Here is a 14,836-nt window from a genome sequence, read left to right as displayed (position 1 = left end):
AACTTCTCTCTAGCTATGGAAGTCCCAGGTGGCATCTTCTTCCAATATAAGGCTGTTTCATCTACATTGAAAATCTGTTGTTTCATGTAGCCACCTTAATCAATGACCTTAGCTTCTAGAAAATCTACTTCTAGATAACTTGCGGCAGCTTCTTACATCAGCACTTGCTGCTTCACCTTACACTTGTTAGAGATAGCTTCTTTCCTTTAACCTCATGAACTAACTTCTGCTGGCTTCCAACTTTTCTTCTGCAGCTTCTTCACCTCTCAGCCCTCACAGAATTGAAGAGAGTTGAGGCTTTGCTCTAGATTAGCCTTTGGCTTAAACAAATATTGTGGCTGGTTTGATCTTCTATCCAGACCACCGAAAACAGCAATACAGCTGTTTTGCTTTCTTAGCATTCATGTGTTCACCAAAGTAGTACTTCTAATTTCCTTTAACTTCTTTAAATTCAAACTCGGCTTTCATGCCTGGCTGACTGCATTGTACAAGAGGCTTAGCTTTCAGCCTGTCTGGGCTTTCCACATTCTTTCCTCAGTAAGCTTTATCATTTCTAGCTTTCAAGAGAGACACGAAATTTTGTCCTTTCCTTGAAAACTTAAGAGGCCATGATAACATTATCAATTGGCTTAATTTTGATAATGCTGTGTTTCAGGGAATAGGAGACCTGAGGAGGGAGAGACAGAACTGCCGGTCAGCGGAGCAGTCAGAACACAAACATTTCTCAATTATTTTGCTATCTTATATGGGTACGGTTTGTGGACTCCCAAATCAATTACAATAGTAAGATCAAAGATCAATGACCACAGATCACCGTAAGAAAAAGTCTGAAACACTGCAAGAATTACCAAAACGTGACAGAGACATCAAGTCAGCACACGCTATTGGAAAAACAGTGCCCACAGACTTGTCAGATGCAGGGTTGTCACAAACCTTTAATTTGTAAAAATACAGTATCTGCAAAGTGCCATAAGATGAAGTATGTGGCTGGGCCCAGTGACTCATGCCTTTAATCCCAGTATGAGGCCAACGTGGGTGTATCACCAGAGGTCAGGAGTTCGAAACCAGCCTGGTCAACTTGGCAAAACCCCATCTCTACTAAAAATACAAAAATTAGCCGGGCATGGTGGTGCATGCCTGTAATCCCAGCCACTTGGAACACTGAGGCAGGAGAATCACTTGAGCCTAAGAGGTGGAGGTTGCAGCGAGCCGAGATTGCACCACTGCACACTGCACTCTATCCTTGGAAAGAGAGACTGCATCTCAAAAAAATAAAAACAAAAAAATAAAAAACTGTATGCCTGTAACGATGGCAATGTGGAATTAGAAAAATGGTAGTGCTGGTGAAAGACAATAAACAGTATAGGCATACACTTGGGATTGGAAATTCAATGTTTTATTTGGAATGAGTTTAGAGTTCTAGCAAGATACCCAGTACTGTAATAGCTGATATTCAGTGAGTTCTTAGTGTCAGATAGTTGAAAAGGTGACTGAAGCTCAGGAGAGAGGGAAACATGGTACTGAAGGTCATGCCTATATAATTTATTTCATTTACCACCTCTCATCATCAATTGTGGCTATTACTACATTAAATACAGTAGTATACTTTTTAAAAGAGATACTTTTCTGCAAATCTTAGCATGTTCTTCCCAAGGTAAGAAAATGATAATTATAAAAACTAAATTACTATAATGGTACTCCTTAAGTAATTATGATTTGGTAGAAGTCTGCTGTTCAAAGCAGCTCCTATTCCAACCTGGCATTGCTTTTAAGAAGTCCTGTGGAGAAGGTCACACACACAAACCCAAACCCACTACCAGCAAGGGGTGCATTTTAAAGGCCTCTGCTCTCCCACCCCTACACATGCAGTTTAACACATCTGAAAACCAAAATGGCAGCTGGGCACGGTAGCTCACATCTGTAATCCCAGCACTTTGGGAGGCCAAGGTGGGAGGCTCACTTGAGGCCGTAAGTTTGAGACCAGCCTGGCCAACATGGTAAAACCCCATTTCCACTAAAAATACAAAAATTAGCTGGACGTGGTGGTGGGCACCTGTAGTTCCAGCTACTCAGGAGGCTGAGGAACGAGAATTGCTTGAGCCTGGAAGGTGCAGGTTGCAGTGAGCTGAGACAGCACCACTGCATTCCAGCCTGGGCAACAGAGCAAGATTCTGCCTCAAAAAAAAAAAAAGAAAGAAAAGAAAAGAAAAAAAGAGAAAAGAAAACCAAAATGGCTCATGTCCTTTAGCCACAGAAGGCAGCTAAGATAGCTGGCCTATGTAGATAAATCAATATGCATAGCCTCAACATCTCTAGGCCAGCTAAGCCAACAGGTCAGGCAGGATTCTAAATTTATCTAACAGGTAATTTTTTTTTTAGACTAATAGGCTAATAGGCTGTCTTACCTAAGTGACCACCCTGAGCACACAGCTCTTTCACCAAATGTAGAGTTACACCTGTTATAAATGGGAGAAGGCATTCCACCTGCTGTTAAAAGACAAAGTGATAGTTTTCATTGTACAAATATCCTAGCAAGAAGCTGAATTTGTGGGGGCTGGGGGGAAGGGAAATTCAGAGAGCAGCTATCACTTACTTGGGTACTGCAAAATGTTTAATATGAAAAGCCTTGACTAGAGTTAACTGCCACAGAACACGAAGATTGCCCAGTATGCAAAACCTTCCATTTTTGGTAGTAATCTTGAACCCTGGAAAAGCCTATTATCCCCTTTCAGTTACAGAAATAAGATGTAAATATGCAAATAACTGTTCCAGAAATAGTTGAAATTACTACTCAACAGTGGCAAGATTTTAAGATTTTCATTTTATTAAAAATATAGCAACATAATAGCAGCATCATTTGATAAATCTTTACTAGTACCATTTAAAAGTAGTCCTACTCACAAATAAACACCACCTATGCAGCATGTTTATGTTTACATTCCAAACTCTTCCCTTGATAATCTAACACTGTTCTATTAACCTAATCATTAAGGAGGTAATTTTTTAAGCATTAAGTTGATCTACACAGCTACACAGTATACTCAAATTTCATACTTAAATCTACTGTAGAAATCAGAAATTCTTTAGTTTATTCCCCAACAGTGTGTTACCTACCAGTACCCTCAAAATGGTTGAAATCAACCTATTCTCTCAGTGCGATTTTTATGAATTTATACTTACATATATAGTTATGAAATTATGTCTAGCAAATAAAAATAAACCAAGAATACAAGGTACTACTCCTCCATACCAATCCTGGAAAAATAAAATTTAGAGGTAAAATATGTGAAATCTCCCAAAAGTTGGCAATTTTCAAAATTAAAATGTTAACTAGATATAAATTTAAAAATCAGGCAACAGACTTAAAACCTTTTATAAACATTATATTAAGAAATGTTATATCTGATATAAGCTAATTGTAACAAACTAATTGCTAGAAACTATAAAAGTACTTTAGAATGGAAGAAAGCTAGTTAGTAGTTACTAAATCCAACTGACTGAATATAACCAAAGTCATAAATGGCTTAGCGTTCACTTTTAAAATAATGTATTGCCAGGTGCAGTGCCTCACACCTGTAATCTCAGCACTTTGGAAGGCTGAGGCAGACGGATTGTTTGAGCCCAGGAGTTTGAGACCAGTCTAGGCAACATGGCAAGACCCTGTCTCTACAAAAAAATTCTACAATTAGCTGGGCATGGTGGCACATGTCTGTGGTCCCAGCTACTCAAGAGGCTTAGATGAGAGGATCATCCATGCCCAGAAAGGTCAAGATTGCAGTGAGCCATGATCATGTCACTGCACTCCAGCCTGGGTGACAGTGAGACCCTGTCTCAAAAAGAAAAGTAATAATAAAAACGTATTACTCTTCACGCAAAACCACCAATAAAAGTGTACTAAAAACAAACTCACCCACAAACCCAAGACTAAGTAGGGAAGTCAATTTTATTTTAAAATTTTATTACATTTATACTAAACTCCTGCTTCCAGAAATATAATTTAGCTCTTTTAAGAGCACTAGCTTTTAAAATTTGAAAATAAACAATCTAATTTTAAGTGAAAATTACATTAGTAAATAAACATGAGAAAATAATATGTATGTAGTAAAAATAAATTTAAACACAAGAAACACATGGGCACTGCACATTTACTTCGTAGGAATGGCTCTACTTCATAATACACCCAGTTAAAATCAGATACTGTCTTCCAACGAAAACATAAATGATTCACTGAAATCATAAGTTACTCAATGCCATCCCTCCAAAGGGATTCATTTTAATTGCTAATTCAACAATAATTAAATCATGCTCTTTATTTCTAATAAGACTGAAAAAAAAAGGCCTATTACTCTACATTATAACTCTTGAATCTACACAGTATCTTCACTTGAGAGGGGAGTTTGATCAGGGTTCTAAGTTTTAAAATAAAGATAGCAACATAGACATAGGAATGACTGAAGGTCTTGAAAATTAATACTATCACAAAATAAATTCTCTTGGACCACCCCTCTGCCCCCCGCCGGCAAAAAAAAAAAAAAAAAACCTTTTCATTATAAACGCCAGTGTTTATTTTTAATTGAGCATGTCAAAATTTAAGCCTCCGGCACTGCCAAAGATCAACATAGTAGGTACTGAACCTCTTGAAGAAAAGAACTTGAAACACAGAGATCACAAGCTGACTAGTGTTTGCAATTATAAGCTAATTAGAAAATAACTAAGACAATAACTGCAGAACTTCAGGATTTGAAAGTTTTGACACAAAACCGATGCACTAGCTTATGAACTGATGCTGAAAGGCAACAGAATTTGTCTACAATGATAAATAGCAACTACAACTTAAGGAACAGAGTGTACTCTACGTAATCAAGCTAAAAAAAGATAATTACAGAAAGTATCAAGTATAAAATGTCTGTCTTCTTGGCCTTACCTCAAGTTTATCTGACAACATCTACCTGGGATTTAAAAAAAAGAAGTCTTAAAGAAAAAAACAAAATACCCTGAAAGAAAATAAACGAATGAAAATATGAGCTCTTTTAAGTCAACAGAGAAAGTATGTCTCAAACAGATACACACGTGCGCATACGCACACATGGACACACACACATCCCTCTAGACCTTAGAATGCCTTGCTTCCATAAGCCCAAATAAGAAAATGTTAAACCCCATAACAATCTGATTTGTTTCTCCAGATCTCTTGTATTCCTACTCATCTTAGTTTTTACAAATCAGCGTTTCAAGATTATAGTAAGATTATTTTAAAGCTGAATAAATATCAGCAAAGAAAATAATTAGCAGCAGGAACCAAATTAAATGTTAATTACCGACATAAAAAAACATGTAATAGGTCCAGAGTACAAGAAAACACTCATACCTTAAATGACTTGTTTTATAGACACCACACAAACACACACTCTCCACGTCACAACAATCTCAATGCCAACTACAACAAGCAGGATAAAACTAAAATGCTTTTTTGAAATGCATAAACAAATATTTTCCTCTAAAATACTTAGCTTTATTAAAGAAATGGTACTAAAAATAACAGATTCCAACAACATTTGCTCTATTTCTACTTATATATCATAAATAAGACAGCTGTTGATGCAAGACACACTCTTTCACAATCTTTCCATATGCACCCAAGCATTCTTGTATCAGAATAAGCTGTTTACCAGCCAACCATATGTGGCTGAATGATTAAAATGACCATCTATACTTTACATAGTAAAGCATCTTCCAAAATTTTAATGTACACAGTGACAAAAAGGAAAAACAAACAAAAAAACAGTAATTCTGAACACATGAAGAGTGATTAAGCAGCTTCATAATCAAATCAGGCTTCATTACTTGCAATAAGGGCAACTCTTTCCATTCCCCACCAAATACTAAAGTTTCAATCTTATTAACATTAAAAGAAAACTCTAGTTGAAACCAAGTAACGAACATGCTATTCAGCTTTTTAGATCTAGAAAAGTAACTCTTCCCATGAGGTAAGGCAACTGAGTAATCTGATTGTATTAGATTGCATTAAAATAATTATACTTAATTTTTTAATACACTAATTAAAAGGTATTACTTTTTTGAAAATACAATAATAATGAGTTCAGAAACCACAAGTTATAGTACTGGGGAAAAACATTAGCAGTGTTGTCACTTTACTGTTTGCATACTTTCTGTAAAAAGTGAGCCTAAGAATGATGGATGACCTGTATCTTAAACTCAAGTAAACGTATCCTTAAACATAAAACCAATAACCTCCCATATACTCCTAAGTCCTTAAGTACAATTTCTGCACATCATTTATGAAAAGATGATTGAGAGGTAATAAGGCCATCCAATGTAGAGAACTAAAGGGTTTCCTTCTATTTAAGGAAAATAAGAACACGTTTCATTTTCAATTATCACAGTATAAAACTGATGGTCCCAAAGCTGCATGACTCTAACGTCATTCTTGAAAACAGGACTTCCTTCTCGTATCAGGTGAAATCAGTAAGAAGCTGTTCTGACATACCACTTACACACTTCTCTACAGGTATGAATGAAATATCCATCTAGATTCCGTATGAATTGAGAATGACTAGCACATATAAAATTCTAGAAAACAGTATACCACATTGTAGAAGGCACTAAAGCTTCAGCTTGTGCTCCCATAGCCCATTTTGAAAAGCCAGTTTTCTTTTTATAAGGGCACCTTTGCCACCTACAGCTGACAAGACACACTGCAATATTATTCATAATAAGCTTGGAAATGTCAAGAAAATTTAAAAAGAAATGCTCATTTTGCAGGTAGACCCAATGATTCTAAACACTGAATACTAATTCATCATTATTAGTATTCAACACAGTTGCTCTTCCTTTTGAAAGAGAACAGTAGCATGCATTGTCAGTTTTTGAATCCACTTATTTAAGCAATTTTAATCTGCAAAACTATTTTAAAGAAAAACTGTCCTAAACAGTGAGCCAAAGAAAACACAATAGTGAGAATTTAACACAATCACCATAAGTCCTGTGAAGTAAATGTTAAAACTTCTTACATACTTTGCACTTACAAGGGTGTGTATATATTTGCACCAATTTCAAGCACATCATCAAACTGTATATACTGAAATTAAAAAAAAGTAAAACAATACAAAATTCAGTAACTAGCATTTTTTAAAAGAGCCTCCAATGCTTATCTCCAGTCTTTAGGGATAGTACAAACTTGGATCTTTGATGTTCAATTTATTTGCAATGGTTCTTGGCAAACACTAACAAATCACATGACAAATGTGTCAGCCACCATGGAAATACACAGATTTTTAGAAGATGAGTTTGGGTAACATCTGTTATTTTCATGATGTCCATGCTTTATTTTCTTACTCAATAACAAGATGGTCACAAAGTCATCTAACAACTGGAAAAGCTGTTAGATCCTATCTTTACGCTCAACTAGATTTCTTTGCTGCTTCCATCTTGTTGAGAGAATTAAAAGCTTTGGATTTGATTCCAGCATTGAGTGCAGAGGTACACTTGTCGGTCCTATACTGCTTCTGTTTTGGTAGAGAGGTTTTCTTCACTCAGCTGACAATTCCCGTTGTGCTGTACTTTGTTTTCCTCAGTCCTTGGTGCATCCTTGTCATCTACTTCTTTGCTCACACTTGAATCTGGTTCTTTATTGTGCTCCTTCTCCTACAAAGAGTAATTAACGTATGCATTTACTATTTTCCTCAAGAACTGCCTCCTATTATGACAAAAATGTGAAACTTTATCTTTTGCGAATTAAAAAAACTGGGTATTATTTTCTCCCATTACGTTTTCACATGTAAAGAATACGCAAACACTATCAATTTCCCCTTTGTATTCTCATAAAAGATGGACAATCCATGGAAATTAAATTAGAATTGGTGAAAAGAAATTTTAAGCAACTGCTCAATAAATGTTGCTGACAGACTTGAAAAAGTGAGACAGATCTATTGAAAGAGTGAAATAATTTCCAAGGATGCCAGGATATATTTTTAATCTGGAAACCAATGCAGCAAAAATAAGGAAATGTAGAAAAGGAAGTCATTATGCCTCCTGGAAAAGGCTGTTCAAGAACACTCCAATTTCTACCCTCAATTTAAACGAGAATTAAATAAGAACAAACAGTGCCCGGAACATCGTAAATGCTTAATAAATGTTATCAATGTTATTGATGATGATGATAATCCTCTATCAGTATTATAGTACATAAAACTGTAAGACAGATGTTCCAAAATTCATAATTTCAAAATACAAATATAAGTAAGTAACTTAATTCACAACTACTTATTTATCCAAGTGACAAAAAAGCTCACTTGGTGGAATGTGGTTTTCCATTAGGTATTCTAACACAACAAACCTAATGTTAACCACACAAAGTCTTTTCAAATTTGTTAAAACATAAATTGAGGAAAATGGCATCAGGCAGAAATACTATCTATATAAAATCAAATACATTTGTTACTGTTGATTTCTTAAATTTTTCTTGCATGCCACGTTATGATTTAATTTAGTTTTATTTTAGTTTTAATTGGCTCTTACCTCTTCAACATTTAGTTTTTTTTAATTACCAATTAAATATTTTAAATATTTTAAAATGCCAACAATGTACAAGACACTGTTCCCCAAAGAGCTTTCAGTCTAAAACCATTTGTATGCAATAAAGAACAATCTCAAGTGCCAGACACCGAATGACTACTGCTTACTTTAAGTGAAGTACTGTTCTTCTCCAACTTCTCTTTCCCATCTCTATCATTAGAACTCTTTCTCATAGACGTTGAACGTTCTCTCTCTCTTCTTTCACTGATGTGGTCCCTTTCTTTTTCTCTCTTTTTATCCTTCTTATTTCTGCTATAAGAATATTGATATGTCAGTTAAATTCTAAGCAATTGAAGATCGATTATATTCTTGACAAGATATCCTTTTCTAACACTGGATATCTAAAATAATGCATTGTTAATAAGCATTAACAGTAAGCTGGTTTGCAAAGTAACATAAATGAGACCTACAACCTGACCTACTCCACCCTTACCCCAGTTAGTTTCTTAAGGATACACAAGTCATTTTGGCAGAGGCACCATACATTCTCATAAAACACTGTTTCGTATAGCCTATTTAATAGTTTTCGAATATTCAAGATTTGTTTATGTATTGCAATAAGGAGAAAATAAAACCAAATGAATATGTATCTGCCTCATTTTGCAAAGAGAAACAAAGAAAAGACAATCAAATGATTGGTCAATTACACAGGATGAATGGGAACAAGGCAGAAGGAATGGAGACAGGAGTGACATTTTCTGAATGTATCTTTTTGTGTAATTTCAGTTTGTAAGACAAAAGTTTTGACTTTCCTGGGTAAAGCATTTGTTTCAAAAATACAAATATGGCCTGCATCTACAGTATCCTAAGCCTTCCGTTATTCTCACAAAAGCCAAAAACCTATAAGCAAATAAACAAAAGATCCCTCTGCTGGAAAATCACAGAAAATCATCTAAAAAACCATAATCAATTAGTAAGGCAGTGGGATTAAAAAAATAAATATACAGAAATCAATAACTTTCCTACGTACAAACCTAACCTCCAATTAAACATAATGAAAGAAAATACCTCATTTCCAACAGCAACAACAAAAATTTCTAGGAATTAAGACATGCATAAACCCTGTATGAAACAAACACTGAAATACTCCTGAAAACACTAAGGATGGCCTAATAAGATATACCACATTCCTTGTCTACAGCCATTATCACCCTGAACGTGCCCAGTCTCATCAGATACACCACATTCCTGGACAGAAGACTTGTCATCATAAGTCTATAAAACCACAAAAGTTCAAGAAAAACAAAAAGTTCTATCATAATCTTGGAATAGGAAAAGTCTTTTATCAGTTTTTGACTCACATAAGAAGTCATACAAGAAAAAGAGAAAGTTATTTTAAAAATGAAAAACCTTTGTAAAATCAAGTCTCACCATTTTTTAAAAGAAACAGCAAACTGAGAATGATATTTATAATCACATCACTAAACAATAAACTCCCTATAATAAAAGAGTTCTTGGAAACAGAAAAGGAAACAAAAAGGCCAACAGAAAAATGGGCAGAGTATACAGACAATTCGCAGAAAAAGAAATACAAATGGCTTTCAAATGTATGAAGTGGTCACTTCTCTCATAATTAAGACTGCAAACTGCTGCAAACCCTTATAGAGGATAATTTGGAAATAGCTCTCAAAAATTACAAACATGCTTATTACCTAACCTAACAATGCCACTTCTTCAGATTTTTCCTACACACATGCACACTAAAAACAACTTAAGTCCAAAGTTATTAATTATAGCATTACAAAATTTATGGTAAGAAAATTCAAAAAAACCCCTTCTACTGTAGCCTAGTTAAATAACCAAGGTACTGCCATACAATGGAAGCCTATGCAATTATAAAAAGGAATTGAAGAAGCTCTCTCTGACCTCGTCAAGTGACAAAAGGACTTCCTGGTAGTTAAATGACAAAAGCAAGTGCACAACAGTGTGTATTTTGTGTTACTTTTTGTATTAGAAAAAAATGATACATGCTCATCTTGTTATCTGTATATGAAACTGGAAACATATACAAAAAAACCTCATGAAGTCATTACTTATGGGGACAGTGTAGATGGGCACGAGTGGAAATTAAGACTTCCTGATATATAACTTTTTATCTTTAATTTCTGAATGATGCATATATATTATTCATTCAAAATATAAAGTTAAAAAATAAAGAGATAAATTTAAAATATTTAAAAATATTTCTTGCTTTCTCCTGTTTAGTTTTAGCACAAGTTTCCAACCTACCTCCTAGGGGACGGAGATCTAGAAGATTTCCTTTTTATGGTTTTTGACGTTCTTGGTGATCTGGAAGAACTCCTGCTCCTCCTCCTACGCCTTTCCCTGAAAGCCAAAAATACATCATTTTTAAAAACAGCAATTAAAATAAAGGGCAATTCAAATATACAAAAGCAAAAGGGTCCTTGATATTCTCATATGAACAGTATTTTTTAGAGGCCAGTTTAAACTTATGTCCTTTATGAACATGTTCAATTACCTAACTTTAGAGTGGGTCAAATTATGAATCATAAATTTTACAGACTGATGAAAACATCATCTAAGACTTCATATTAGGAAGGGTAGAAGACCTCCTCCTTTTCACCTCATTTATTCGAACAATTTCTTCAGTAGAAAAAATATTAATGGTGTTTCTGCTTCTCTCAAGTATGTTCTTTCTCAGTAGCTAAAACATGTTTTGTTTATCAAATACTTTGTCAGGTATCTAGCTCCTCACTGCCCCACTGTGGATTATAATGAAGTAACAGGCCCTTTTCAAGAACTGAAACATAAATTGGCTTGTAAAATGTGAACTTTCTATACCCAATTAACAATGTCTACTTTAAAAAGCATTTACATTACTATCATTTTAGAGAAATTGTTTTTCCCTCCAACCTCCTATCATTTCATTACTGTTGCTCTATTAATTCAAAATTTAGTGTAAAAGCTGCTTAGATTTAAGCAAAATAGTTACAATCTGAGATGTAAGTATGACAGGAATAATTATAAAATAGATTACGTTTTTATTATTAACCATTTTACTTATCAGATTAGCAAATGATACATATTCTAAACTACTTCAACTCAAAAACAAGGAACTTCACTAGGTCTATAATTTAAGGGATATGGTATGAGGACATATCCAATGATCTATCTCACAAGTTCTGATAATCAGTGACCACATAGCTGAAAAACCAAATCCTCTGGAATTCATGTTATCCTTACCATCTCAGGAAACTGATTCTAAGAGACAATAAAATATTTTCAAAGTTTTTCATTTCTAAAATAAAGAACACTCACACGGTATATATAATAAGACATTAAAATACAAAGTTCAAGAACTCTGAGAACAGAAGTCAATTCTACCTCTACCTAAGACTCTCTCCTCCACTTTTATTCCCAAGACACTCCAAAATTACACTTCCTAAAATGGAAATTAGATACCTTATTTCATTACATCAATGCCATTCTCTTAACAGCTCAGCCTAAGAACCAAAAATACTTTATACATAGCATGTGAATGTCAGTGTATTCCAGACTTTAACATTACACAAAATGGCTCCGCCTTGATCAGTGTAATTGTTTTACTTATTTGTTCAGAAAGCAGTATGTACAAGTGGATGTCTAATACCCACTAGCTGATGATAAGGAGAGGAAAGTCCCCATAGACAACAGCAAGCTAGACAATTACTTGAGAAAGAAATAGTATTAACAGCTAAAGTTGGTGAGATTTAGACTTAAATTTGAGTTACACACCTTACCCAGCTACACAACCAGGATCATATTACTTAACCTAATCTGTTTTTTCAACTGAAAAATAAAGACAATTAATAATTTAAGTCTTACGAGGTTGTTGAGGATTTAGGATAAAATCTGTAATGTACAAAGCATAGAGTGTGACACAGAGTAGGTGCTCAATAAATACTGTTTTCTCCTTCCCTTTCTTGGTATCACCTTTATTGACAGTAACTTTTAATCATTAAAAAATTCTTTAATATCATTTTCTTTAAAAGTATAAATTAGGAGACAATGTTAGAAATAAGAATATTAACTATTTTTTGAACAGTTAAAATATTTTTCATTTAGTAACAAATCAACATCTGAAATGCAGAAAAATGCTAAAAGACAAGAAATTGTAACTCTTGGCTTGGCGCAGTGGCTCAAGTCTGTAATTCCAGCACTTTGGGAGGCTGAGGCGGGTGGATCACCTGAGGTCAGGAGTTTGAGACCAGCCTGGCCAACTTGGTGAAATCCCATCTCTACTAAAAATACAAACATCAGTTGAGTGTGGTGGTACACGCCTGTAATCCCAGCTACTCAGGAAGCTGAGGCAGGAGAAATCGCTTGAACTGAAGAGGCGGAGGTTGCAGCGAGCAGATATCGCACCACTGCATTCTAGCCTGAGTGACGAAGTGACACTCTGTCTAAAAAAAAAAAAAAATTCAAAGAAAGAAATTGTAACTCTTTACCAAGCTCTTCTGAAAGCATGAAATATTCCAAATTGCTGCCTTTATGAACTAATGTCAGTCATCTTTTATTCTCAAGGCCCCAGATGTTATTGAAGAATACATTTGAGCCAGGTGCGGTGACTCACACCTGTAATCCCAGCACTTTGGGAGGCCAAAGAGGGCAGATCACTTCAGGCCAGGAGTTCAAGATCAACCTGACCAACATGGTGAAACTCCGTCTCTACTAAATATACAAAAATTAGCCAGGCATGGTGGTGCACACCTGTAATCCCAGCTACTCTGGAGGCTGACGTACGAGAATCACTTGACCCGGGAAGGCGGAGGCTGCAGTGAATCCAGATCATGACACTGCACTCCATCCTGGGCAACAGAGCAAGACATTGTCTCGAAAAATATATACATATATATTTAGGAATGAATGTGAACACTTGAACTTTCCTCTACACCAAACAACTTAAAATGGCCCAAGAAAAAGTTAAATATTCCCATGTCATCAGAAAAAGTAAATTCAAGTTATTAAAAAGGAATTAAAATAGTATTTGGTGCTGTGAAAGGTAATGTCTAAACAATCACAGAAACACAAAGGCACGTGTGACTCAGAATCAACAAAATCACTTTGCAGTAAAGGTGCAGTTACAAGGCTCAAACCGATACCCACAGCAAATGAGGTTACATTAATTCTTCAATTTGTGGTTCAACGTGCTGAAATAAAGCAGTGATCTGTTTATTTTCAGCCTTGTTTTAACATATACTATTGCTTTCAACTTTGCGCTTCTGAGGTAGTCTTTAAAAGTAAGTACCAAGTACTAGTGAGAGAATTCTCAAACTTAATCTCTAAAATAAACTAAAAGGATTACTATACTTCTTGTACAGAGCGTCAGCTTCCTCATGTTTTAAAACAGCGATGATAATAATCTTCTCCCAGGCCTGTTGTGAGGATTAAACAAGGTGAGACATGAAAAAGTCTGCTGACATGATGTCTGGCATATAGTAAGTGCACAATAAAGGTCTACGATTATCTTTTATTATCTAGTCAAAGGCTGGTATTAAAAATAAACTAACAAAGCACAAGTTTTAAAAATGGGAAACATATATTCCTTTATCTCAAATTATTTTCTATTAAAAAACCATCTTAAGAATATCTTTAAAAACGTGCTAATATATATTTAATATTTTTAAGATAGTATAGTACAAGTTAGGAACTTCCATTTATAATCATGGTATCATCTGAACTAAAGGATGTAGGTTTAGATAATCTCAAATCTCAAGGTTGTTCTCATTGTTCAGCTGTTACTATGGCAACCTGCTGCCACCTGGTGGTAGTAAACCTATTAATAAACTGAAATCACAGTCCTAAGGAAAAACTCCAACCTCTAAAACTGACAAAATAAAACATAACCAAAATTTAAATGTTATGCACTTAACAAAATAAGGATAAAAATTAACTTAGGTGACAAAGAAGGCTAACACTGCAACTTCAGAAACCATTTTACATATTAAAATTAATCACACCATTCAAGAAAAGTCCAGGAAAAAGCCTAAGAGGCAAATTCTTACTGTGCATTTTTTAAAAAGTAACCTTTCCCTGCTATCCCACCCTCTAAGAAAATAACAATTATTATTATTCTATTAAAATAGTGGTTACAGAGAATAGCTAAAACTTTTCAAATAATGTCCAGTATCATCTCTTTCTCCACTCTGCTAGAGAAATGTTTACTCTGAAATTAGGAGAAAACATTTTTATATTACTTTACAGGTTCCACTTGCATACAGTAACCTTTTCTCCCTCCGTA

The 14,836-nt window shown here is 34.7% G+C and overlaps 1 protein-coding gene across 6 annotated transcripts in view; it reads right to left on the bottom strand.

Annotated features, from left to right (window-relative positions):
• Positions 1 to 2,799: 2,799 nt before the first annotated feature.
• SREK1 (splicing regulatory glutamic acid and lysine rich protein 1) overlaps positions 2,800 to 14,836 on the bottom strand; it is a 38,682-nt gene continuing 26,645 nt past the window's right edge. For 3 of the 6 annotated variants that reach the window (XM_015140150.3, XM_015140152.3, XM_028849479.2), the window contains 3 exons: positions 10,825 to 10,920; positions 8,703 to 8,847; positions 2,800 to 7,665 (listed from right to left, as the gene is read on the bottom strand). In XM_015140150.3, coding sequence (XP_014995636.1) covers positions 7,516 to 7,665; positions 8,703 to 8,847; positions 10,825 to 10,920 — 391 coding nt within the window. In that variant the 3' untranslated portion in view covers positions 2,800 to 7,515. Of the gene's footprint in view, positions 7,666 to 8,702; positions 8,848 to 10,824; positions 10,921 to 13,905; positions 13,971 to 14,836 lie in introns of those variants that run through there. The other 3 variants (XM_015140151.3, XM_078004797.1, XM_078004798.1) reach the window with 2 other exon arrangements.

The sequence above is a fragment of the Macaca mulatta genome, chromosome 6, assembly GCF_049350105.2.
Source record: "Macaca mulatta isolate MMU2019108-1 chromosome 6, T2T-MMU8v2.0, whole genome shotgun sequence".
Lineage (NCBI taxonomy): Eukaryota > Metazoa > Chordata > Mammalia > Primates > Cercopithecidae > Macaca > Macaca mulatta.
This window is presented reverse-complemented; position numbering and strand designations above follow the sequence as displayed.